Source organism: Heliangelus exortis, chromosome 1 (genome assembly GCF_036169615.1).
Source record: "Heliangelus exortis chromosome 1, bHelExo1.hap1, whole genome shotgun sequence".
Taxonomy (NCBI): domain Eukaryota; kingdom Metazoa; phylum Chordata; class Aves; order Apodiformes; family Trochilidae; genus Heliangelus; species Heliangelus exortis.
Window position 1 is genome coordinate 131,063,972 of NC_092422.1, and position 27,258 is coordinate 131,091,229.

General features: G+C 40.4%; 2 protein-coding genes across 4 annotated transcripts in view; one reads left to right on the forward strand and one right to left on the reverse strand.

Moving 5' to 3' along the window:
* The first annotated feature begins 293 nt into the window (after window positions 1-293).
* On the forward strand, window positions 294-9,535 carry CSRP2 (cysteine and glycine rich protein 2). Of its 3 annotated transcripts, none has more exons than XM_071766419.1 (6): window positions 294-422; window positions 4,496-4,622; window positions 6,579-6,747; window positions 7,808-7,940; window positions 8,602-8,695; window positions 9,217-9,535. In XM_071766419.1, exons 2-6 carry the CDS (start codon window positions 4,511-4,513, stop codon window positions 9,291-9,293), a joined length of 585 nt encoding a protein of 194 aa, XP_071622520.1. In that variant the 5' UTR covers window positions 294-422; window positions 4,496-4,510; the 3' UTR covers window positions 9,294-9,535. The 3 variants fall into 3 exon arrangements, with proteins under 3 accessions (XP_071622520.1, XP_071622511.1, XP_071622531.1); XM_071766410.1 differs by lacking the exon at window positions 294-422 and adding an exon at window positions 688-776; XM_071766430.1 differs by lacking the exon at window positions 294-422 and adding an exon at window positions 3,252-3,395.
* A 1,694-nt stretch (window positions 9,536-11,229) lies between these two features.
* The window catches only part of ZDHHC17 (zinc finger DHHC-type palmitoyltransferase 17), an 81,296-nt gene continuing 65,267 nt past the window's right edge, over window positions 11,230-27,258 (reverse strand). The window contains exons 12-17 of the mRNA XM_071766442.1: window positions 25,919-25,981; window positions 22,993-23,086; window positions 19,230-19,313; window positions 18,769-18,926; window positions 16,249-16,343; window positions 11,230-14,371 (exon numbers count right to left, since the gene is read on the reverse strand). Coding sequence (XP_071622543.1) covers window positions 14,233-14,371; window positions 16,249-16,343; window positions 18,769-18,926; window positions 19,230-19,313; window positions 22,993-23,086; window positions 25,919-25,981 — 633 coding nt within the window. The 3' untranslated portion in view covers window positions 11,230-14,232. The remainder of the gene's footprint in view (window positions 14,372-16,248; window positions 16,344-18,768; window positions 18,927-19,229; window positions 19,314-22,992; window positions 23,087-25,918; window positions 25,982-27,258) is intronic.

Genomic DNA, 27,258 nt, shown 5'->3' on the forward strand with positions numbered 1-27,258 from the left:
GATAAGGAGGAGATAAACCTGTGTCTGCCTCTAAATCCTGAGAACTGTCTGCATAAACCTGCACCAAAGCAGCCAGTCCGTGATGGCCCCACAGACCTGGGAGAAGGGGCTGCTTTTCTAAAGCAGCTCAAGCACCACACTGTTTTCTACAGCCTGCTGTGGACAGGCCTAATTACTGTGAAAACCATTAAAGTCCTAAAGGCCCTAATCACTCCATGCTGGCACAGTTGTTCAGGAGGGAGCTGTAGCACAGATTCCTCCCCGGGGAGTGCCTGCAGACTCCCACACATTCGGGCCCAAGCTCCCACCCCATTCCTGCTTTTCTCCTCTCCAGAGAAATGCATTTCAGGACCTTGCACACCTTCCCCCGTGTTCCTAGACAAACGTGAGCGCTGGGCGGGAGCGGACCGCACGTGGACAGTGTTTGTAAGTTTTTAATATACATACAGTACATATATAATATATATCCAAGTCTAACTATAAGAAAAACCCTGACACCATCCACAAAGAGCCCAGGTTCCTATCTAAGGCTCCACAGCAGGCTACCTGTACTTCGTCACGGACCCGTGGGCATCTCTGGGAAGCCAGGGGAGCAAGACCCCCCCCTCCCGCAGCCACTGCCTCAGAACACACAGAGGCCCCACGGGGCCGAGGGCTGAGCGGCGGAAGCGGGACCGGAGGAGCTGGGCCGGGCCCGCCATGGCTCCGCCTCTGCTCCTTAAGGCGCTGCGAGGCAGCTACGGGCTGAGAAGCTGCGAGACAAGGGCGGATCTGCGGTGAGGGTTGTGCCGCGGGGACGGGGACGGGGACGGGGACGGGGACGGGGACGGGGACGGGGACGGGGACGGGGACGCGAAACGCGAAACGCGAACCGCGAACGCTGAGTGGGAAGGGTCGCCGAGGGGGGAGGGTCGCCAGCCGACCTCCCGCACAGCCGTCTCGTCCGAAGCTGCGCCCGGGTGCCCGTTCCGCCCCACCCGGGAAGGCTGTGGGGAGGGTGTGGGGGTGTGTTTGTCCCACGAGGGTAACCACGGTGGTGTGAGGGCTGTGGGGGCTCCTTCCCCTTGGCTCTTGTGCAGGGTCTGGCGTGTGGCCCTTCGCTGCCTGCCGGGCTGTGCCTGAGCAGCAGCAACGCGAGCTCGGGGAGAGGCGAAGCTGCCGGCGAGGGGATGCGCCGGAGCTGGGGTTTTCCCTGGCCTTGCCGAGTTCAGTGTGTCTTCAACACACAGGGCTTCCCCAACGGGACCCTGGAATAAGCCATCCCATCCAGGGTGACTGGATAGCCTGAAATTTTCTTTAGGTTTCTTGTATTTAAGCCTGCTGTTAACGAACGGGGTGGAAAGGACTTTGCCGTAGCTTGTCAATGGTGTTTCAGAGGAGTCGAGCTGAGTAATGCGCTTTCCTCTTGAGCTTAGTACAAGTAAGGATTTTCCAGTTGGAGGAAAACAGCTGCCAACAAACCTGCAGTTAAAATCAAAGCTCTTGGTACTGGTAGTGAGGTCATCTGGATGTTTAATTACTCTTCTTGAGCTCCCCGGAGCTCAAGAACTACCAGAAAAGTATTGAGGGAGCGGAGAAGGCTTCCTGCAAGATTAGAAGTCTGCTACCTGTGGAGCTCTCGAAGGAGACTTGAGCAGCATGAAGCTCCTGGGTGGCACAGAGAGAGCTGCTCCTAGGCAGGGTACAGGCTTGTAAACTCTTCTATGTGCAGATGTTCTTCAAGCCATCAGCCCTTTTTTCCTTTGGTGCCTTCTGGGAACTGCTGCCTCAGGGTAGCCCTTGCTGTTGGGTAATTGAAGAAATATTGCCATTCTTCAGAGAGGAGCTGTCATGGGAACACTATGGAGAGAATAAATAGAAATATCTTCCGTGGGAGATACCAAGGACACCTTGAAGTACTGATTTCAGTTCCTTTTTGCTTCTCATGTAATGAATTCCTAGAGTCCTTATCAGGCCAATGGTTGCCAGATCATCTAATGCTTTGTCTTCCTTAGGAAGAAGGAGTAGAGCTGCACCCCGTGTTGCCCAATTTATATGGAAAATCTGGGGCAGAGCTAGAAACGGGTGTACTGTTGTTTTGTTTTTTTTCCAGCCCATGCATTCCTTTTCTGAAGCTTTGTGCAGCTTATATGTCCTTTAATGAAGGACACTCTTTGCCATGATTTATGTCAGCTGCTGTGTGGTACCACAGCCAAGCAGTTGAATAAAAGAAATGGAATCTTAATTTTTAAACTCTATAAATGTGCCAAGAATGACAAAGACAAAGTGGGAAATGTCATAAAACTAATTGTATGAGCTCAGTCAGGGTATCGGTGCTAAACCATGGAGCAGTAATGGTGCTAATCCTGTGGAAATATTAAACAAAGGGATCTCTCAGTAATTAGTGTCAGTGTGCAAATGGCACTGCTCAGCCACTCCAAGGAAAGTTCCTAAGCCTTTGCTTAGGAATGTACCCAAGATGCCCCAATTTAGTTTAATAAACTAATCTTATTTTCCCACATGCCCTGAATGGCTGCTTGTCTTGGACAAAGGTCTTGTAGCAGTTACTGTCAGTGTCTCTCGGGAACTGCACAGCCTTCCCTGTATCCCTAAAAGTGCCCAACTACCAGTCAGGCTGCTTGGCCAAGAGGCTTGTTTTAAGATGGCTCACTTAATTCAGGCTTAGCCAAAACTACTGCTCTGAAGTGGACTTGGGAGTGTGCTTTAGCCTGCCTGGGGAGTCTGAGGCAGCATCTGGGTGCCCACAGGACCCCTCAGTCTGCACTGAGGGCTCTCCCCCATGTCAGTGAGAACCCCTTAGAAGGAAGGCCATCTTGAGGCAAAGCACTCCTCTCTGGCTTCCTGTGTCTTGGAGGCATTTCCAGTTCCTCTCTGTTAGCCATAGGGCAACTGGGGGTGGTAGTCCTCTGCTTCTGGCTCATAGGATTGAGGAGCAAAGCAGACTGAAGGCAGAAGGCCATGGGCGTTGTGACACTGTCATGTGGGTTTTTTTTTTCCCTTTCTGGCCAATATAGGAGAGATTCTAAGGGTAACTGGATATGGATTGTTCCAAGTCAGGAGTTCCCAGTGAATTCCTTCCTTCCTAACCTGTACTGCAGTGCTGTTGTGGGGAGCCTGTTGAAGGGAATGGTGCTGCTGGTGGGGTAGGGTGGCAGGAGATGCCATTTGGGCTTGCAGTGGTCAAACCCATGGTTCTCACCTAGAAACCCTATCTGAAGCAAGGGTCAGTAAGGAGCAGGGGGCATGATGAGACCGGAGTAACTCACTGAATTGATATCCCTCTATCTTGCTGAGATTACAAGAGTTGATCTTCTGGTGGAGAGATACAGGGAAGCATTAATAACCAGCATTAATGAGTGCCCAAGAGTCAGGGGCAGTTCAGCAATGACTGGGAGGTGAGCCTTCATCAGACACTGCTGTGTTAGGTCTTGGTGGTGACAGGAGGAGAAAAAAACCCAACTGAAGGTAGCGGGCTGTACTTCCCTTTGGAATTTTAAGCCAGGATTGTTAATGGGAGGAGCAGGAGAAGTTGCTATCTGAGTTGGTTGGGAGCTGGTGGTGGTAGTGGCAGGTGGGGAGCTCATCTTGGGATGCAACAGTTGCTGCTTCTGGCTGAATCTGGGAGGTTGTTCCTAAGCCTGTATGTGGGGTGGGTGATGGTGCCTGTCCCTCCCCTTTAGCCTTCTGAGTGTCCATTGAAAGTAATGCATGAGAGGGAGTTTATTTTAAAGCATCTGTGGCCCCTTGAACAGCTTGGTTTGATTCATATACCTGTTTGGTGCCTTTACACAGTTCATGTAATAGTCGTGGAGTCTCTGGGAAATAATCCCCATTAGACTTCTTTGAAGTGCTTGCATGATCTCAAAGGAGTTTAAGATGTCCCTGCAGCCCTAATGAGTGGTTCTCTGGTGGGGTAAGCTTTGGCTTGTACCAAATAGTAGGCCCTGCAGTAAACCAAAATGCAGTTGTTGTTACAACTGGTTTGCTTCCACCAGATGAGAGGCCCAGGTTTAATGAAGCATTGAAACAGAAATTTTCTGATTCAGTGCCATCTATGGGGGCATTTGTTCAAGGTACAGAAAAGCCCTTGCGCGTGAAACTGTAATTTGTGCGTATCCAATTTATGCAAATTTCAAATCCCTGGACAGGGATGGGAGGATGTCTTGTGAAGACTGCCTCTCTGGTTTTCTTGCTGTTCAGCAGTGGCAGCCTCCATTCCCCTTGCCAGTCCATCTGCTTTTACAAATAACCATAGGGAGCCTGCCTAAACCTTTCAGTCTGGTTCAGGATCTGAACACCTGAGAAGCTGATCTGATCACAAAAACTTCTCAGGTGTTTTTTTAACAACGGGGGAAACTGTAGGCTTGTGCCCTGATGCCCAAATTTTGCAGACTTAGTTTAAAGGATCTTGTAACTCTTGACTGCCCTTGAGCCCAGGCAGTGGAGGACACTGTGGTTAACAAACCTCTTCCCTTCTCTTCTCTGTCCTGGCCAGGCTCACAGAGCCACCATGCCAAACTGGGGAGGTGGCAACAAGTGTGGTGCCTGCAGCCGCACCGTCTACCACGCCGAGGAGGTGCAGTGTGATGGGAGGAGCTTCCACCGCTGCTGCTTCCTCTGCAGTAAGTAATGCCCTCCTGCAAAACTTCTCCTGGGGTACCTGGGGGGAGGGGGGGTGTCCCAACTGCAAGGTGCTCATCCACAGGGGACATCCTGGGCTCAGCTGGCACCTGTGATGTGCAGGGGATGGCAGCGGCCAGAGATGGCTTTGTCCATTATATCATGGGCTTGGCTCCTGCTTCCTTGTGTGCTTCCCAGGCCTGGCATTGCTCAAGAGACAGCTTGTATCCTGGAGAGATGTTTTGCTGCCTGTCCAGAGTGTGATGGGTGGGATGCACACCCCAAATCAGGGCACAACATGCTTTTCTCCTCCATTTGCCCCACTCCCAGCCTTCTCCTCGGGAGTCTAGGGGATCTTTAGGATGGAAACCTGGGTTAAGTGTTACTTGTGCAGAGGAGAGAGCTCAGTAGGCAAGCTCCAATTGCACTGATCTGATCTCAGATAGGCTTCTCCCAGTGGTCCCAGGACCAGCATCAGCTGAAGGAACAGTTGTCAAAACCCTGCCCTGAAATCCCACACGGACTGGGATACCAGCATGCCTGAGCACAGCTGAGTTGTCAGTGCTTCAGCATGGCCAAAAGCCTAGACTTTCTTGGCACAGAGGCCTGTGGTTTATTTCAGATGAAAGGATTCCAAAGCATTATTTTCCAGTCCAACCAATAAGCCCAGCAAGGCATTGAACTCTCTTTCTCTGCTGAAGAGACCTCTGCTTAGATGAAGGGAACAAAGGGTCACTATGAATCAGAGGCTCTTACTTTGCAAACAAACAGCCTGTCTGTCTGAATCTGAGAATATTACCTTACTGCTAACCTGAGATGTTGGTTTGTACTGCTTGCTGATGTTTAATACCTATGAGCAGAGCTAGGCTTTATCCTTCTTCATCCAAGCCACAGTTACAGCTGGCCCTCCCAGACTAGTTCGCAGTTGGCCTGCAGCAAAACATCACCCCATGTCTGGCATGTGAGCCTTGGTGCACCTGCACTCCTTTCCCTTAGCTCTGAAGCAGTAAAACAAAAAAACAAAAAAAAAGTCTCGCCTGCCCCATGTTCAGCCTTCTATGGGAGTTTCTGTTAAAGGAAACCTGGAACTTATAGTCAAACAATGGCTCTAGTGTGTCTGAGTATTTGCTTTTCCTTAGTGCATAGTTCTGTTGGGGTTAAAGTCTGTAGACTTGACAAACATGAATTGGTTTATTTTCTTATTGGGTATTTGTGTCTTATAAAAAGAGCATAAGAACATTAGAGCTAATGTATGCCATTAGCAAAGGTCACCCTGTATTTTGAAGACCTTAAAATTCTTTTTAAACAAAAAAATCAGGGCTTTTTTTTTCTCCCCAAGTTCTTTGTCATGTGCATAGTCTCGCTAGTTGGGGTACAAAATAAGGTTTAAGAAGGAAATAGTTCTGCCTTCTACTACCTTAAACAAAGTGCTTGCATTGCGCTGAAGGAATTGATGCAGGAATGCCAGAAAAACACGGACCCTTCAGTGACAGCTGTGAAACAGTCCCAGCTCTACCCCAAACTGAGGCTGAAAAAAAAACCTAAAAAGCACCTTGAAGGATTTTTTAACCAGCCCCGCCCTGTCCAAAAGGGCAGGACAGAGGCACCTTTGCACTGATATTTTTGCCTGTATGGCATTTGTCCAGGGAAACTGCTGTCTGTGCTAACTGGGTTTCTGAGCAGCTTCATTCATCAAACCACATCAAGATTGCAGACTTCAAATGTCATGGTCATGAAGAAGTGGGAGGGAATAAAGCCTGTTATAGGGCTAAGCAGAATTCACTGATTCAAACAACAACCTGCCTTCTAATCTCTGTCAGTCCCACAACCTGAGAAGAACTGTAGGCAAGGAAAATCATAACATCACTTCTCACTTGATTTTTGGCTTATTGCATGTGCTGATGATTGCTCTTAAGGGCAATCTAACTATCTAATTTTTTTTTTTTTTTTCCCTCTAGTGGTCTGCCGGAAAAACTTGGACAGCACAACTGTAGCGATTCACGATGCTGAAGTTTACTGCAAGTCTTGCTATGGAAAGAAGTATGGGCCGAAAGGTTATGGTTATGGCCAAGGAGCAGGCACACTGAACATGGACAGGGGAGAGAGACTGGGCATCAAGCCTGAGAGGCAAGTCAGCTGAGTTGGGGATGTGTGTCCCTAATTCTCCATTACTGTTTTCAGAGAGGTTTCTCAGGCTGGATTTTGTTTGGGTATTGTCTGGAATATCCATACTGCAGAATCCCCCCAGTAGAGCCGAGTGAAGGCCATTTAGGCTGCAGTGCATGCAGCTTCTACTGGTAACTATGTGAGTAAGCTCTGTAAGAGCAGGAGTTGGTGCAGGTCAAGATTCACTAACCCTATGCATGTATGAGCCATGGGGGACTGGATTAAGGAGGTGCCGACTGCTCTGCATGAGCCCCATAGAGGTGACTGTGGGTCTCAAGTTGCTGTCCTAAATAAGCTGCAAATGTGCAGCAGGGTCTGTCAGGGGTGGATTTGGGGTGCTGAGAATCTGGGGCTTACCAGAAGAATAAATTTTTCACTGGCAGATGAAAGAACCATTTGTGCTTAATTATAGCTAAAGCAAAAAGTCCTATTGCATAGTAAACACTCCTAGTCTGATTAAATTCTTGATGTAAAGCAAAGCATGTGGAAAGAAGCTGAAGTATGCCTCCTGACTTGCTTCTTACAAGTTTCCAAATGTTGTGCTTGACATTTATATGATGAGTGCTTTTCAGCCAGATTCAGTGATTGGTTTGGGTTCCAGATTATGATTAGTGAGCAGATATTTAACAGAATTATTTGTAGCTTATTATCTGAAAAATCCATTCCCTGATACAGAATTCACAGTTCTAGAGAAGTGAAAATGCTCCTCAGAAAACTGGATTTTACAGTAGCTACTTATTATCCATTTAAGCATGGCCTTTCTCTTCTTGTTTGGGGTGGTTTTTTGGTTTTGTTTGTTTGTTGTTTTTTTGTTTTGTTTTTTGGTTTTTGGTTTTTGTTTTTTGTTTTTTTGTTGGTTAGTTGGTTAGTTTTTTTAGTTCTCCCCTATAGTTGGATAGCCTTGCTGGCAGCTAGCCTCTCCAGTTCTGCAGAAGTATTCTGTTCTCTGTGTTGGATGCTGCTCTGTTAATGTTGTTAGAAGAGGTCATTTAGTAACAGAGTAATGTCCCGTGTCTTCCAGCACTCCCTCTCTTCACCGACCCACAACAAGTCCAAACACTTCAAAGTTTGCTCAGAAGTTCGGTGGGGCAGAGAAATGCTCGAGGTGTGGTGATTCTGTTTATGCAGCAGAGAAAGTAATAGGAGCTGGAAAGGTAAGGAACTGTGTGTGCAGTTTTTTTATCTTGTATATGGACTTTATAAAGTGAGCAAGGTCTGTTACTTGGTTTCCTCCAACTGTGGGCCAGTTCCCTTAAAACTGCATTTCTCAGCATTGGAAACGGTCAAATCAATCAAGCCCTCAGCTTCATTAAGCAAAAAGCATTTGAAATGCAGGGTGACAGGTGCTCCCCTTGGATTTCCTAGGTGAAACTTCAGTATGGTGGTGTGCCAGAGGCTTGAAGCAGGGTAGAGGATCACTTTCCCTGCAAAAGAAGGAAGGTCTTGTGGTGTGCAGTTTATAATGGAGTCAGAATGTTAAAGCAGGAAGGGGATGTTCTATGGAAATACTGTGTAAAACTATGTATCACTCTACCAGCCCCTGACTGGCTATGGAGAGCCAAATTCTGTTCTGAAATACTACAGCAAGCCCAAACCTTTCAAATTGCTGCACTGAACAGAATGTTGTACAGAATACAGGCCTTTGAACCCCTTGCAGAAACATAGATGCTCTTGTCTGCTACTGGTGCACTTCAAATGTTTTTTATTGCACTGGTCATCTACAAACAATGCTGGTACAGGCTTCTCCAGTTAATATATTTTTTTACAAACTCAGGCATTCTGTATATTTAAACCGTGTCATTTATTTCTCCTCAGCCATGGCACAAAAACTGCTTCCGATGCGCCAAGTGTGGAAAAAGTCTAGAATCCACAACCCTAACTGAAAAAGAGGGAGAAATCTATTGTAAAGGTGAGGAAACGAACAAAAATAGAAGGTAACGTGTTACAAGGACAGAAGTTGTATTTATTCCTGGTATAAGAAATTTTCAGGCTCATCTCAAGATGGAAGTGCTCTATAAGTCATAGGAGCAGAGCTGAGAAATAACATTAGTGTTACTAAAGCTGCTGATGCACCTTACACCTGCTTCAAGCAAAACATTGCACACTGAGCAGCTTGTGCCCTCTGCCGGGGGCAGAGAACAGGTCAGAGTAAGGAAATCTAGCATCTGGCCATGCCTTCTTGTGTGCCATCGTGTGTATAAACTCCATCCACACAGTTGTTTGATGACAGTAAATGTCTTAACAGAACTGATGTTATCAGTTGCATTCAGAGCAGGCTGGGAGCTACACTGACAACAGCCACAGCTCTTGAGTTCAGTCATGGTCTTCAAGTGTGACTTTTGCTTGAGGTGTTCTAGTGCCTCGTGGTAAGCAGGTGAGGGCTTCAGCCTAGGTGGTGCTGTTCTTAATTCCTGTTCCTGTTTCTTGCAGGTTGTTATGCAAAGAACTTTGGCCCCAAGGGATTTGGGTACGGCCAGGGAGCGGGTGCCCTTGTCCATGCCCAGTGAATGCCTGGAAACCTTGTATGGCTCTGCTGAGACCCTGCTACAATAAGAGAGTGCCCTAAATGTTACTAGCTACTGTGAAACAGATGCTAGCCACTACACTGCTTAGGCCATAGATTCAGCAGATTGTTTTTATTTTTTTTTAAATGCACTGCTTTTTTCCCTTGCTTTATCTATCACACTCTTAACACTTTTTAATACTGAGTAGCAATTCAATAAAGCTTTGTTTGATGATATATCCTAAACCCAAGTGTTACATGCTTTGTGAGCAATAACAACACTCCTTGTGTTGTTTTCTTCTCGGGGCACTTCAGGCGTGTGGGGTGGAGAAATAATACACTTAATGCAGACCTCCACTGCAACCCCAGCATGACTGAAAGCTGGACATACCTAGCACTGGTTGTGGCCTTTAGCAGTGAAAGACTGTCCTGCAGTATCACACCACCACACACATATGCAAGAAAATTTGCTGCACACTAAACAGAATCAGGATTCTTAATGGGCTCTGAAAGTGATGGGCTGTAAAGCTGCAGGCTCCCCTGCAAGTGCCACCTAGGAGCACACACCTGGGTGGCACTAGCCCTATGTGGATGTCTTGCTTACCCTTAGAATACATCAAATGTTGTTAGATATGTAAATCTGCCCACCTGAAACATTCCCCAGAAGGAATTTTCCCTTTGCTCAAAAGGAGTATTTAATTAGTGAATGCTAACTAAGTGTTAGTAAAAACGTGTAATTTACCAAAACCCAGTGTAGTAGTTTACAGGAATTCACATCAGAGAACTAGGTGCTTGCTATCTGTAAGACACCTGTACATTTTTCCAGAAAGATTTTACTAAAATAAAATACAAGACTGCAGCTCTTTTCTGATGGTAAGGTGTGGTGAGCACCACAATTAAATTTGGAGGAAAAAAGAAAAAAGAAAAAAAAAGAGCCTCCTGAATCAGCAAAAATGGCACCATTCTGCAATTTCTGTTCACATTCTTCAAAGAAAAAGTCATTCTGGGGAGCAGACCCACTCTGCTTTTTGTGTGATAAACAGCCATGTTTAAAGTAGCAGTCAGATGAGATAAAACACAAATGGTACAAAAGTTGCCAGGCAGGTACTACAAATGGTGCAAAACTGCTAGTGTTGTATACAAGAGCTAAGGAATTCTTGAAATGCCTGAATACCAAATGGAAGGCCTGAAGTTTCAGACTGCAAAATCCCTGACAATGATTTGTAGAAAGCAGTAATTTTCACTCTAAAAAAAAATAAAAATAAAAAAACAACAGAAGAAAAAGGAGAGAGAGGAGCGAGCACAGCAGTGATGGAAAAAAAGGACAGAAAGCAGCAGAGGATTGACCAGGAGGGACAGGATGGACAAGTGCACATTCCACTCCCTGACACACCTTGGAGATGAAATTACAAATCTCTGTTCCCTTTTCTTAAAAGTGCTCCCAAATACTTCATCTCTTAAGAACCTGTTTTCCCTCACCGCTTGCACTGTTTACTGTTGTGGAATGTTAGAGAGGTTTGGAGAATGTTGGAGAATATTCCTGAATATTCTCGAAGAGATAGGAGGTACGACCCCTTTGCTATGCCCAACCCCATGTTTGGGAGGCCAATTAGATTGGCCCATACTCCGGTGCTACCTGCAGTTTACCACATTATTTATCCCTTTTCCTGAAACCCCATTCCCCAACTGGATGCTTTCCCTTAAATAAATTAATTTCTAATTTCATTTCAATTTTGTTTCAATTCATTTAAATCTTAAGTTGGTTACTTTTTGCAATTCATGGCATATATATGTGCAGAGGCCAACATTTCCTCACAAACAAAACATAATATTTATTTTAAAATAAGAATAATAAGTAGCAGACCATGACATAAGGCTTCTAAAACTTGACAGAAACAACACTGTGAAATCACAACTTAAGTCAAGACAAACACTGCATCTAAGAGTCAATATTTATTTGATTAATAACTTACAAAATTTAACAGATTTAATTTATGTAAGGAGAGCTAATTTATTAAACATTTTACAGATTTTTTTGTTCACAATGTAATACATCAAGATCTCAACAGTATTAAAGTAATACTTGGCACAGTTATAAATAAAGACTATACAAAAAATCCATAGCTTAAAATGTAGTGATGCTGTTTTACACATTAATTGAAAAAAGAAAAAAAAAAAAAAATAAAATCTGGGGGACATCAAAGAATACAGAAACCTGCAAAGAAACAGCACATGTTTAGGGCCAAGACAAAATTCCCATTTATTCTACCTGTGTCAGATTAAGTTGGCCTGATCTGCTGTTGGCCTGGATCAGCTTTGTTAAATTTCAGAAGCAATACGGTTCTGGTTCAACAAGTGAACTGTAAGTTTGATAACTTGACAGGAAAACGTTGCGTAGTTGGCTCCCCCCTGCTAGATTTTATGATTTCACATCAAACAATTCAGTGTTACTCAAGACAAGTTACATTTTACACTGGAAACGTCATACATCCCAAATCCATATATGCAAGTTTTTTTCCCACAACTACCTACTATTTGCTCCAATTCTGCAGGTCTCAACAAAACTGTCACCAGAGAGCTATTAAGTGAATAGTGCAGAACTCACTATATGCTACCAAAGATCATCTCCTTTTTTGCAAACATTTCCGACATGAGCTGCATGACAAAATTCGTGGCAATTAACACGACTGGGCAACTAAAACTAAAACTTGTATCACGTACTGAACTGCTCTTCTGGTGCTAGGCAATATTTAATAAAGTGGAGTGAAGTTCTTCAAGTCAACCGACCCCCAACAGAAAAACGTGAAAAGAGAGTATGAACAAATATGCAGAACATTTATTCGTCATTAAAGCAACAACACTGTAAAGTTTTCATGCTTTTTTTCTGATTAGAAAAAAATATGAATTAACAATGTGAACTGTTTTCACTTAAACAGACGTGTTTGTCTTAGAGATACAAATTTTGTCTGAAAAAAATACCAAAAAGCTTTTTGCCACCTCTACACCCAAACTCTCCCATTAAAACTGTGTCCAAGACATTTTTGATCTTTCCAGTATTAAACATTCAAGTACTCTAATGCTGCTGTAAGTCCTGACATCTGGTACTTGCAAACTAAGTGTGTGTCTTGAGATTAATGAACTACAGAAAAAATGTTTACTTGCAACTACTGAACATCAACTATTTACGGTCACTGCTCCTCCTACTAAGGCAAGGGCCGGGAATACCACTAGATTGCTTTTTTTACCTGTAATTTGCATATTACAGAAAACGCTAATTTTGCCAAGCATCAAACATGCAGTGAATTTGCAGGGCATAAATGCCTATTAACAGCAAATATTGAACATCACTAAAAGCTCATTAGATACCTTCCTACACTTTTTTTTGGTTGAATAAAATTAAAATGAGCAGCTTTAAATACACTAAACACACACTCACAAAGAGAAAACTGATAAATTATTTATATACAGATACACATTCTTTACACTAGTCTCAGACATCTGCTTTCAGGTCCCTCCTGAAACTCCCCTCACAGGTTTCTCGAACCACTGGGTTGCTACAGCACTTAGAAGAGAACTAACCTGATTCTCAGTTTCTCTGTAAACAATAGTTAAGGAAGCAGTGAACAGTTCACCATGAGTATATGAAAACACCATAACAAAAATCAGTGCATCACATTCAAGAAAAGCCCCTTTGGAATGCAATTTCAGATCATTCCTTACCTTCCAAACAAATCTGTAGCATGAGAACTTAAAAGAAATTAAGGGTGATTTCCACATGCCAATACACCATCTTCATCAGAACACTGTGCTACCTTTTCTGTGTGTGCATCCTAGCATGGGGATTTTTAAAATCTTTTTTTCAAAGTTTGGTTTCCATTATTTTACATCCAAACAAAATCAGCACTTGAGACAACTTTGAGTTCTTCCTCTGTAGTTGCATCCAATTTAAAACAATCTTGGTTTTTTATCACCAAGATTTCTGCTTTCACATTTGTGGTTTTCTCCATGCAATTTCTCTTCCAACATGTCTTTGTTTATGCTACACTGTATTGTATGAGGATCAAACCTAATACTGAAAAATTGCTAGTTTGTAAGTTGCTTATACAGTTACTTCAAATATAATGAATTTTTCCCACTTTTTCATTAACATTATATACTGTTACCTAGTTTTACAGGAATATCATGCATTTAAGCAGGGCTTTAACTTTGACAGAAAAGCTTTCCTTATTTGAGCAATTGTTTATTTCAGACTATATAATTTCAGAACAGGGTTAATACAAGTTGTTCCACTAACTGGTGGCAAAAACAATCACAAAAAAACATGGGCAACATATTTTTTCAACATTATCTGATACGCCCTACTGCTATAACTTAACACATTACAGGGGATTACCACTGCATGATATTTATAACAGTTGAAAAGCACGTTTTTTCAATGTGTATAATACTACAGAAAATCTGTATTTAAAAAAAAAAAAAAATCACATTACAGGAACTACAAGATAGCGGTCAGTGAACTCTGTATCATGAAACTTAGTTTTATATTCTAGATTGTTGTTTCAGTGGAATTATTGGGAAATAATTTTTTCTGCTCAGCACAACCTAACTACTTATGTCAATACTTCCATAATCTCATGCTCCATTGTGAAAGACCTTAAATAAAACCCCCAACAACAAATACCGTGAATATGCCGTCGTGAATAATTCTCATATTAAGAACTGCTAAAATCCCTTTTTGATCTTCCTCCTCTTCCTTATCAGGTTTGGCAGTTTATTCTGTCCATTTTCACTCTTGTTAATAAAATCTGATGAAGAGAAGGTACCTTAAGATTCATTATCAGCCCTACACATAGCATGCTACTCTTCAAGGGATGCGGATTCGAGAGAGAAAAAATTTTTCAGGCACCACTCAGATATGATATGCTCACAGGATGAAGGTGGTGCTACACTAGCTGGTAGCCTGATCCTGAAGTTTGGTCATATTCTATTGTGTACTGCCTTGTCCAGTCCACGATAACAGGCCGAAAAAGACCACAGCATCTGAATTCAAAGAAGTCTATAATGTTCCTTAGACATCCATGGCTAAAAACAAAACAAACATATATTAGTAGGCAATATCATAGCTCATCTAACAAAGTACAAAAATTTATGTTTGTCTATAAATTTGATTCTTTGCTCTTTGAGCGGAAAACCAGCACAAGTAAGAATTATCTTGGTGTTTGCTGAGCAAGTTCTGAAATAAGTGGTAGTCAGACCGGTGAATGTTTGATCCAAGTCACTAACTTTCTTCCACTGTCTGCCAAAACTTAGGGAGAAATGTAACATGCTATTGGCAGTGCAACATGATGCAGCATAGCACAGTAATTCAGGTGCCTTTCTAACAGGAAAGTTGCATTGTAATAGATGGATCCAAGAAAAAAGAGTACAAAGTGAATGCTTTCCCAATATAATTACCATTTCTATTAATATTTATTTCTGTCATACACATTGGTTAACCAGCTGTAGGTCTAAGATCAATTAAATCCCTAGACAACACAAAATTAGAAAGCATCTGAATTAAATGAACTATACAAGTGCTTTCTGTTGCTGAATCAATTATTTGTCAAATATTTGTCAAATTTGTCAAAGACAGCTCCACCTAAATTCTAACATTTTGAAATTTTAAACTTAATTACATATGGGCTGACTAGACCAGTTTTCTGGAAAAGAAGCTTGTGTTACAATATGTACATGAATAGATCTATGCAGTAAGAGGATGAAAACCACTTGATGTCAATGCTTCATCTGAAAGGTGATGCCAAGTCACTTATTTTAAACAAACACTTATTTTAGGAGTAATTTTCAAAGTAGCAGCTATTTCGGTGGAAGTGATTTGTGAATACGACTTTAATTTGGGAATAAAACCAGTATTTTTTTTCCTATTCTGTGCACCACTCTACATTCTTCAGGCAAAATAATTACACTTTTGTTTCAACTCTAATCTGCAACAAGTCTGCAACTATACAGAGATGCTTGTCTGCTTTTCACTTCAAGTTCTGTATGGAAGGATATTAAAAGATCACACAAACTTCTCTTGTAGCACAAAATCAAAACAGCAACAAGAATCTCTGTATTTCCTGTTCCTGAGTGTCACCTAAGAGAGCAGCAGCTCCCATAGGAGACACAGCATATACAGCAGGCTGAGACATGCTTCTGTATTTTTGCTGCTCTTTGTGTAACATGCCCTCAACCCAACAACATTCCAGCCTTACACCTTTATTTATTTCCAGCTCTGGCTCCATATACTGCTCCATGCCACCATATTCCCATTGGACAGCTGTACCACTCCCAAGCCCCTCTCTCAGCTTGCAGCCCCATCTCCACAGAAGCCAGAATCTCAACTTACCCTTTACAACCTCATAATCCAAAAGCCCACATCTCACCAATGCAAAAGCCACTTCAGTTCCTGGGATATCCTGCTCTTTGTCCCTTACAAATAGCTTTACCTGTGGCTCTTCCTCCTGAGTAGAAAGAAGTCCTGCCTCTTTTCCCTCAGTAAAGAGCAAGAGGAGCTACTGATCAGAGCAAATTCAACAAGACACTAAATATCAATCAGGAGAAAGTGCCTGGTGTGGAAGGGAAGATCCAAGTCCACACTTACACCATGCAATAAGCAACCACTTCTGTTTTGGGCAGCTGATTGATAAAGAGGGTTTTTAGTTACCCATAAACTTTACAGAAAAACGTAACCAATGCTGGAAAGTATTTTTTATGCATGCCTGTCCAGAGTCACTGAAAAACGTTTATCACTTCCTTTAGTGGGACAGAATGTGTTACTCTAAAAAAGAGCAGATATATTCAGCATTCCAAGTGGAGAAAATAGTTTAAAAATATTCAACTGTCCTTTTTCAACAAGCTACACAATTTGAATGTATGCAAGGCTACACAAATAAGAAACATGATTACACTTCAAAACTTACTTGAATGGGCTTTCAATAGATGTGGTTGTAACTTTGAAGTGCTTGTACCTTCTTGCATTCATTCTTTCATTTGTAGTGATACCTAAGCAAGATATCTGCAGACAGGAAAAAGGATAAGCAAATTAGCTCATATAAAAACATGCAAAAAAAGCCCTGCATCAGCCACAGTTAAATAGAATCTTTTTGGTTGGAAAAGACCTTTAACATCGAGTCCCACCTAGTCCCACCAAGTACACCACTAAACCATGTCTCTAAGCACCGCATCTACATGTCTTTTAACCACCTCCACCACTTCCCTGGGCAGCCTGTTCCAGTGCCTGACAACCCTTTCAGTGAAGAAATATTTCCTAATATCCAATTTAAACCTCCGCTGACACAACCTGGTCATTTCCTCTTGTCCTGTTGTAAGTTGGGAGAAGACACCAACCTCCACCTCACTACAACCACATTTCAGGTAGTCAGAAAGAGCTTCAAGGTCTCAGCCTCCTTTTCTCCAAGCTAAACAACTCCAGTTCTCTTGGCCTCTTGGTCTTACAAGGAGTAAGACTTGTTCTCCAGACCCTTCACCAAGCCTCACTGCCCATCTCCTAACACACTCCAGCATCTCAATGTCTTTCTTGTAGTGAGGGGCCCAAAACTGAACACAGTAACCAAGGCCTTCTTGGTCACCTTGGGTAACAATGCTGGTGGGTGTTTTCTGCCTGGCAGCTTTCCAGCCACTCCTCCCCAGGCCTGTAGCCCTGCACAGGATTGTTGTGGCCCAAGTGCAAGACCTGACACTTGGCCTTGTCAACATGCATACAATTGGCCTTGGCCCATTAACCCAGCCTCTCCAGGTCCCTCTGTAGAGCCTTCTTCCCACCCTCACGCAGATCAACACTCTCACTTCACAGCCTTCCAACTATGTTAGCTTTAAAAGGCATCTTACATAAAACTAGAGGAATACAGTAATGTGTTGTCATTGGAAACAAAAATTTGAGAACTCCCTTGGCAGCCTTACACTACACAAATATAAACCTTGTGATTTGTAATGAAATACAAAAAGTCAAGCCTGTTACATGTTATAAAAGCAAGCATATTGAAAAAGTGAAGTTTGGGCTGGCTTAGCCTCATGTGGCTAAACATGTTCATCTCTCAAGCATTTTATTTGCTTCTGTGAAACCTAGTGAAGTTTTATGTCTAAATACATAAATGGGCTCTCAATGGCAAACTTTTGAAATATGAAGTAAAGGTTTTTAAGTAGTTTTCTAAAATAGTAAGTAGTGTTTCAGCAATAACTTTGACCAGTTCAATAGCACAGACAAGTTCAAACTTTATTGTGGAAGAAGTGGTGGTGGTGGGTGGGTGAGGAAGCAAGACTAGGGGCTGTGCAGCTGCACAAAAGAAACAAAGAACATCTTTATCAATTTTATCATTATGGCAAACTCCAAAGATACTTGTCAAGAACAATCCTAAGGATTTTTTTTTTTTCAGTAAAACCCTTGGGAAATTTAGTAGTATGACTATGTGTTCAGTTTTCATTTTTTCAGAATTAATGAATAAGTCAAATGCTAGAGTTATTTTGCTTAATTAAACTACTGATAAAAATATTATGATGCATTTTTCCAAGTGGCATAATTCAAAGATTCACCTGTAAACAGGTTTCATTAACAGGAATCCTCAGTGCAGAACTTAATGGATCATGATGTAAGTATGATGGAAGGCTCTACAAAAGTTACATGCTTATTTTGCTATAGAAGTCTGGTGAGTTAGACAACTTTGATGTACATGTAATTCCTCTGCTTATTTGTCTTGGGCAGGAAAGACCTCTAGAAGACTAAATGACTCTCACACGTACAAGATTTTGAAAGATGATCTACGTTGTAAGTGATGCACATTGTAGAGAAAGGAGCACAAAACCTGAATTTCCTGTGACTTAGAAGGTGATTTTTATTTCCACAATCTCTGGAAAGATTACACTGGTAATTCTCATGGTTTGTTAATGACAAGTCAGACTGAAAGACTTTCAAGTCATATTGAGAGACTTTCAGTATAACTCATCTTTCCTTAAAAAGGACAAAGTAAAACTTGGGTTTTGTTAGATTACAGTTCAGTAATGGGATCAAAAATCACACTGAAGCAGCTTAAGAAATTGTTGCACCCCTTTTAAGTTATCACACTCTTTATGCTAATGACATATTGCATTATTCCACTTGCAAGCCACAGATCTTATCCTCGATTAGTCTTTATTGCCTTTCTCTGGTCTGTTTTGCTTTTTTTGCTTCTGAGAATGGAAAGTGGAAAGGTAGGTATTTTTATGTCCTGCCAAAAAAAAAAAAAAAAAAAAAAAGCAAAGCACAAGTGCATGAGAAGTAAAAATGCCTAATACCCAGAGAAAACAGATGCCTGCCTCCTTCAGTGTGGCTGAAAGACTGAACATTTGGTCATGCATAATGAACATTAAAATTTAAATGATATAACTAGTGATATTTTTATGTCACTCCTAAGACTCAGCATTATAAATGTAGTATTCTTCCATACCTGATACATCTGACACATGAGCAACACAGCCACCCACATGAAGTGAAAAATACTGTTTAGAAACATCCAAAACATCCACGGAGAACAGGTAGCAATCTGTGTAATATAGGTCCAAAATCCATCTTTTGCATAACTTGTCTCACAGTGGAAACCCCAGTCTACAGAAAAAACAAAGTGTCAAATATCATGCAGAAGACTTAAGATATGCTTAGTGTACATCAACATAATGCCCACATTAAAATGTATTAAATTAAATTAAAAAATAATGATGACATGCCAAAAATAGTTCTATTTGTTTTCTAATAATCTTCTAATTCAAAATATGTAATAGTCAGTTATTATTATGCAGGTTAATTTCAGAATAAAATATCAAAGTCTGATAAGGCAGAAATCTATAAAAACCTGGATCAGGAAGTTTTTACAAGCAATTAAAAAAAGCCAAAAAAACAACATTTACTCACAAGAGATACATCCATAAATCATCCAGCAGATCATAAAGAGCAGGAAAAAAAGGTATCCCATAAAATAGCGATGGTTCCCTGCTCCTAAAGTTGCACAAAATAAGCGAGGTTCAATTTACTTGACTGTATCAGTGAAATAAGGATTACACTATATCAGAAACTACACTATAGAAATGTAGCTTCCGCTTCTATAGTGGAAGAGGACAATACTATATCAGAAACTTTAATTGCTTGCTTTAAAGTACTACTTATTACCATATACAAAAACATTATCCTCCAGTATTAAGCCAAGATAACTTAGACAGTGCAATTAGCTGGTTTACTTATGACTTTTTTTTTTTTTTTTACTTCTGAGACAACAAAGCAATGTTTTATTTTCTTCAATTTCTGTCACATTACAGCTGCATTTCTCACAAATGTGTTCTATTTGTAATCCCTCTCATGAGTTAATCATTGATAGACAATATTTTGAACAATGAAGGTGACAGATATTGAAGGATTCTGAATAGCCAGGAATTACTATCAATAAATATTTTTACAACTCCATCAAAAAATCATCAGACTGCAGAGTTCACTCAAAAGAAACAGTAAGTCAACAATTTAGGCTTAAATCTGCTTGATGAAGCCACCTAAAAAGAAGGTATCTACTAGAACTTGTAAAACAAATACAACTTAACTGAACAGATGAAGCCTAAAATAATGAATGTGGCAAAATCATTCTGCTTAAGACAAAATTTAAATGCAAGAAAATTAATTTATGAAAATACTGATCTATTTTTAATAGTAATAGAGTTGAAAAGATGCCTTTTATGTGACTACATTGTAATTTTGAGGTACTCAGCCATTCTTCTGTTTGTAAAACATGCCCACTGTTGCAACCTTTCAACAGCTCTAGGCTGTGAACTAAACCTACACAGATGATAATGTGCTGCAAGAGATTTGGCTGTCACCATCTATCAGCACACCATTCACTTCTTCATTATGTCAAATGTTTTGCCTTCTAAAAAAAGAGCATGCTCTGGAGACAGAAAATAAGCAAGTGCTTTTAGCAAGTGATTTGAAAGACTATATAAGTAAGAGATGAGGAAAAATACACATACAACACAAGCTAGACTAAACACAAGACATTTCCTTGAAAATCCAACAAGTTCCTTCAGACATAAAACCAGGTTGTAACATTACCTCCTGTCACCTAAAAGCATGTGAGAAATAGCCTTGGGAGTGTTCCCCTAAGGTATCGCTTTGATTTGCACACTAAATTTCAGAACTGTTAAGTTTCATAAAAAACATTTAAAAAAAAAAAACCAAAAACAAAAACCAGAAGTTAGATGGTGACCTAGAGGTTCATGAGAGGCATCTTATGAGATGCTCCTTTCAGCAGCATCTTCAGCTATACTAAACCAATTCTTTCTTACCAGGAACTTTGCCTGTATTTGGGAAAAATCACACATGTAGCATTTAAAACTACAAATGAGACAAGTACAATCTTGGTCACAGTTAAAAAAAAAAAAGACTTTGGAAAAAGGAAGTGGAGAAACTGCCTTTCTCCTCTATGTGAAATAAGACTGGGCAAAACACAGCACTTATATTGCACAGTTTCACTCCAGACTGACAGGGTCACAGTCAGTCATCCCCCACAGTTAAAATAATGTTCTAGGAATTATTTCTCATTTCTTTTATACAGTTACGATTATATTACAGGTAAGTGTTAACATATAATACAGGTAACTGATTTTTCACTGATGGACTTATATTGCCTGATTTAGACTGTTAATGTCTTACTTCTTCCTCATTTTCTCTTTTTTGGGGGGAAAGTTATTGTAACTACCAAAATAATCTCTTGTATGAACAAGGCCTATAATCTGATTCATTTCAGTCAGAATGTCAGCACAATGTCAGCATAACCGTTTAAAATTTGCCTCTAGCTCCTTTCATGCTGTTACTTAAAAACTAAATTTATTTTGCATGTCTGAAGTTTGTGTCGAAAAGGTAATTGCAAATTTAATAAAATCTGGTATTTTTAATTTCCAAATAACCAACTGTAAAAAAACCATAATGCCATTTTGAGGACCAATTAAAATGATAGGTATAATCACCTGTAGAGACTTGCTCACTGTAATTTAAAAAAAAATATTGCAGGTATGATGAAAAAAAAATTGCCCCAATTGCCTATTATTTTGTTTTTCAAACAGTTTGCACTTTTTGTCAGCTTCTTCAGAATGGTAAAAATATTCTCTATGCTTCTTTATATGGCATATTTTATACCCAAAGGATATATTTTAGAATGTCTAAGCACACTCTTACAACATTTCTGTCCTATCTTTAGTAAATTCTTTTCCTTCTAGCACATTCAAACTAAGACTACATAAAACATTTCCAAATTCCTCTTTTCCAAAAAAACAGGATTCATGTTTCCCTTTTTGGCAAACACAGCATGAATGCTGTTTTAAGAATGGATTCTGTTTCGTAATCCTATGCTTAGAGTCACCACATACTAATAATCTGAGTTGGGCAGAAAAGCCAAATAAGGTCATTTAGACCATCACTCCCTCCAGTGCTGTTCTCATAGTGTGATATATTGCTTTTCTCCCAGCATACTTTTAGGTGTCCTAATGTTTACTTTTACCTCTAATTATCCCAATCTGTTTAAGACCACTAGTAGAATTCTGCTTTTCCATCACCATCATTAAAAAAAAAAAATTACCTGAGTTCTGTTACTCACATACTCCCTTAACACACACAGACTTGACCAGCTTTTTAAAATGTTTTTTATGCTGAGTTACTGAATAAAATACTAGATCTTTCTGCCCTATTGACAAGTACTTCTCAGCACTCTTGCTAAGCCTGTGCCCCCTTGCCTTTTTTAATAAAAAATTTCTTAGATCTTAATGGTAACACATCTAAAATACAAATCAAAAGTAACTCAAGATCAGTGAAATGTAAAGCAGAAGGGAGTGATATAAGCCCACCTCAGTAAGACTTCAGTGGTGCTCTATTGGAATTCAAATGCCAGCATTGACTGTTCTACTCTTGATCACAAGACCAAACTGCTCTGTCTATCCATTATTAAATATACTTGGAGGGACTACAATAAAGCACTTATTGGCTTTCAGATGCTGTCAATGAATCCAGGTGCTAAATCATCCCAGTGCTCCCTGCACAATAATGGATTTTAAATAAGTTTCCAAAAAAATAACATGTGGAACAGTAGCATTTGGAGACTTTACTCCTGTTCTGTATCTATTCCTTTTATCATTACTGGGGAGAATAAATGACTACCTGGGGGGATCAAAAAGAGAAGAATACATGAATAGGATGTCATTCTGTATCTAACTTCTGTGATCATTACATTCTTGAATACATACACTTTCCTATTAAACTAGAATATTATCAGCAAAGATGAAAAATTTTATCTTATATAATGGGTAAAAATCAGCTGTGAAATCAGCACACACCTTTTTGCATCTTTTAGTAACTAGAGTTTATGCTAATAAAACTATGTAGCTAGGAAACAGAATTAGACACGAAACAATTTTGAAGATAGATATATCAAAGACGGTAAATAGAGAATAAAATGTAGAAAAAAACTGAGCTCAACATGAAAATGCTTTCCCTTCTTCTGAAAGTCCCCAATAATTTTTCTCAGACTTTGGCAGAAGCCAAGTCATTTCAACCATGAAGTGAGAACAGACAAAGCCCTGCAAAACATACCATGTTGATTTCAGAAGCTTTTCCCTTCTTTGCCTATTATGATGATACTCACCTACACAGTTACCCACCCATGGGCAGTGGTGATCAAACTTTGCTATACATCGATTGCATACACCACAGTGTTTGGACCTCACTGGCTTCCGTATCTGTAATGGTTATTAAGATCTGTTCAGAATAGCAAAAAGCTCTGACATGCTTATATAGAGAAATACCTCAATTTATCTGCTATTTCTATTGTTACTGTCATAGAGAACTTCAAATTCGATGCTATTTTTAAAGCAATCTTAGCTACAGAACTTAATCTGCATGCTATATAACACAAACATTTATGCATTTCAATTTTTTTCCATATCAAGTTCTTCTATCCCATCCAGCTATTGAGCTTTGTACAGCAACCAGTTTCATTTCAGCATTTTAACAATGAAAGTACAGAATGAGTTTGAGATCCACAATTCTGTCAGTATCCTTCATAGCGGAGCTACATCATGAATGTAAAGTGTGCTCAGCTTATTTTATAAAGACAGAAATAAGACACAACAAATGTAACTCAGTGAAACTTAGAATGCTAAAGTACTCCTAACAGTTTTTGTTAAAATGTTGTTTTGAAACAAACATAAAACGGCAATAAGTAAATTGATACTGTTTTGAGATACACATGCATATACATAACTTTTAAGGTGCCACATTTATACATAATTTTCCAGATTAAATTTTGGAAATATTAACATCATTCTTGTTCTACAAAGATCTAATTATTATAGCATAACACTGATAAACTTGATTAAATTTTAGATTTACCTATGACCTTTCTAAAATAGAAACACAGAACCCCAAAATCATCATGTCTAGAGAAGACCTCTAAGATCACCATGTCCAACTGTCTGTTATCCACCTCCCCCCAAAAAAAGAAACAAACAAAAAAAACCAGCCAACCAAAACACACCATTCCACCACCTCCCTTGGGCAGCCTGTTCAGAGCTTGACTACTCTCAGTAAAGAAAGTCTTCCTAATACTTAGTCTAAAGCTACCCTGGTGCAACTTCAGCCTATTTCCTCTAGTCCTATTGTTATTTACTGGAAGAAGCAGCCAACACCCACCTCCCCACAACCTCCTTTCAGGTAGCTGTAGAGAGCGATAAAGGCTTCTCTTCTACAAACTAAACAACCCCAGTTCCCTCAAACTCTTGTCATAGGACTTGTTCTCCAGACCCTTCAACAGCTTGGTTGCCCTTTTCTGAACTCACTCCAGCACCTCAATGTCTTTCCTGTAGTGAGGGGAAGGGCACTGTAGTTCAGTGAGGGGCCCAGAACTGAACACAGTACTCGAGGTGCAGCCTCACCAGCGCTGAGTACAGGGTCACAATCACTTCCCTTCTGCTTACCACACTGTTCCTGATACAAGCCAGAATGCTGTTGGCCTTCTTGGCCACCCGAGCACACTGATGGCTCATACTCAGCCACACGTTGGCCAGCACTCCCAGATCTTTTCTAGCCAGACAGCTTTCCAGACACTCATCCCCAGGCCTATAGAAGTGCATGGGGTTGTTTTGACTGAACTGTGGGACATGGCATTTGGCCTTGTTAAACCTCATATAATCAGCCTCAGGCCATTGATTCAACAGGTTCCTCTGCAAAGCCTTCCTACCCTCAAGCAGATCAACACTTCCACCAACTTGGTGTCATCTGTGAACTTGGTGAGGAAGCACCCAATCCCCACACCTACATCATTGATGTAGATATTGAACAAGACCAGCTACATAACTGAGCCCTGGGGAACACCACCTGTGAGCAGCCAGCTGGATTTAACTCCATTCACTACAACTCTCTGGGCTATCCAGTCAGCTTTTAACCCAACAAAGGGTACACCTGTCTATGCCATGAGCCACCAGCTTCTCTAGGAGAAATGCTGTGGGAGATGGTGTCAAAGGCTTTACTGAAGTCCAGGTAGACAACATCCACAGCCTTTCCCTCATCCACTAAGCAGGTCACCTGGCCATAGAAAACCAGGTTGGTCAAGCAGGACCTGCCTTTCCTGAACCCATGCTGGCTGGGCCTGATCCCTTGGCTGACCTGCACTTGCCATGTGAGTCCACTCAGTATGAACCTCTCCATAATTTTGCCAGGCACTTAATCAGGCTGACCTAAGTTCCCCAGATCTTCCTTCTGGCCCTTTTTATAGATGCGTATCACAGTGGCAGCCTCCAGTTATCTGAAACCTCCAGTTAAACAAGATTATTGTTAAATGATGAAGAGAGGCTTTACAAGCTGCTCTCTCAATACTCTTAGGTAGATCCCATATGGCTCCATAGACTTGTGAGTGTCCAGATGCCATAACAGGTTATTAACTACTTCCTCCTGGAAGGGGGGTTTATTTCCTCTCTCTCTCCTTCTCCGTCTCCCTCTCTCTCTCTCTCTTCCTCTCCTTCTCCCTCTCCTTCATCTGCCAGATCATTGCATTTAATATGGTTACTTTTTGGTTTTAGTTTTTTTTCTCCCCTTAAGCAGGTATTTCTTCTTAATGTTTGGGGGTGAAACAAATATTAACTACTCCAAGAAAGTATTTGCTCACAATTGTTTGAGCTTTATGAAAATTCCACTCCCCTCACCCCCAATTACTGCTGAATTAAGAAATACACTTGATTAAAAAAAATAATAATTCTACTGTGAGTTAGAGTTGGCAGACTGTTGTCTATGATTTTCATAACTTGATAGGTGTACAACCAACCACCTCAGAAGATTTACTGGATACTTAGATTTTGACACTACCAAGTTATGGTCACAGATTAATTTTTTTTTTCCTCTTGTAGGATTGTTGTGTACAAACATAGTATTTATTGAAAATACTGCTTAACTTCAGAATTCATATAAATCCTACTCTTGAAATTGCATTATTAAGGCCAAAAAAGTACTCATATAAGAACATCTAGCCTTGGCCTAGCATGAATAAAAGAAAAAACAGTGATTAAAAAATACACTACCAAGCAGGTACTGCAGAATATACTGAGGTCCAGGCTTCCTGTTTCTGCAAGTTCTACTATTGTCTGCAGGAAAAAGAAAAACAAGGAAATCAGAATTAGCACATAAACAAATTTTGACAACCATCGTAATACCACTGCTTCTCAGAGTTTTGAACTCTTTATTCCAGGCAATTTCTAGACACAAGGAAAACTTAAATTCAGCTGCAACAGATTTTAAGCCTATTTTGTTAAGCCAATATGCACATTTACTTCTCAATTAATTCTTACTAATCCTTATTCCTGGTCTACCTAGGTTTAATTAGAAAAAAAGGAAGCTTCTACTAATTCATCCACACTACAGACTAATGAAAAGACAAACAAAGGAATGTATGTGTTGTGATGCTCAACACTGAAGTTCAGTATTGTCCACAAGCAAGATTTTTTCCCCTTAGAATTTGTAGCATAGAGAGAACCAGGAGTAATCAAGTTAAAGCCACATTTTTGTCCTTCATAAAACATGGGTCTATTTATTGCATTTTAAAAGTATTTGATTGTGAAAACTTGGAATTTACTGTTTATATACTTATTTTAAGAGTGGCTTGGGCTATTTTGTAACACAGAAGAAAGGACATATCAGAAGAATAAACATCTGAAATTGTTGCTTACTACACATTTCCAAACTTACTTAACTTGCTCATCTGGAATTGAAAGAATTTTTTGTTTGCTTGTTCCCAAACTACATGTTAAATGAACATAAAACATTTGGAAATAAATTACAAAAACATCAGAAAGGAGTACACTGCCCAAAGGTAAGACACATGCATTGAAGTTGTTTATGTCCCTGATTAACAGATCAACTTCCCAATTTGGTTAGTTTTAATGTAAGAAATCCAAAACATCCATAGCCCTATGCATCTGTCTGAGGAAGCTGCATTTCACAATTCCTATGTAGTTCATTAAGATTTTTGTAACAACACTTAAATACTTAAGCAAGTAGATCGAATGAATTGCACATTTGGGCAATTTACTGAATCCAGCCTGCAGTTGCTGCCTCTTCTATTTACTTCTGTTCAGCAGAAAGAGGAGAATTTATTCTGGAATTTACTTTGGCACTAACAGAAATGGAATTTGGACAGTAAGTCTGCACATCAACTAACATAACTCAGTAATAACCTATCATAAACTATCACAAACATATTTTTAAAGGCTATTAATTTTTCATTCCTTCATAATTCCAAGTGGTCTAATGTCAATTCACAAGGGTCTTTTAACAAATGACCATAAAGTAGAAGATCAATACTCACTTTTGGCAAGATGTGAGCTTTTAGGAAACTTAACCAAAATGAAGCAAACAAAATTAT

What these genes read in the sequence shown, in the direction of transcription:
- CSRP2 (XM_071766419.1), top strand. Translation starts at nt 4,511, where the DNA reads ATGCCAAACTGGGGAGGTGGCAACAAGTGTGGTGCCTGCAGCCGCACC. An exon ending in CCGCTGCTGCTTCCTCTGCA is followed by an intron (nt 4,623 to 6,578) that starts GTAAGTAATGCC and finishes TTTTCCCTCTAG; the next exon opens with TGGTCTGCCGGAAAAACTTG. An exon ending in CTGGGCATCAAGCCTGAGAG is followed by an intron (nt 6,748 to 7,807) that starts GCAAGTCAGCTG and finishes CGTGTCTTCCAG; the next exon opens with CACTCCCTCTCTTCACCGAC.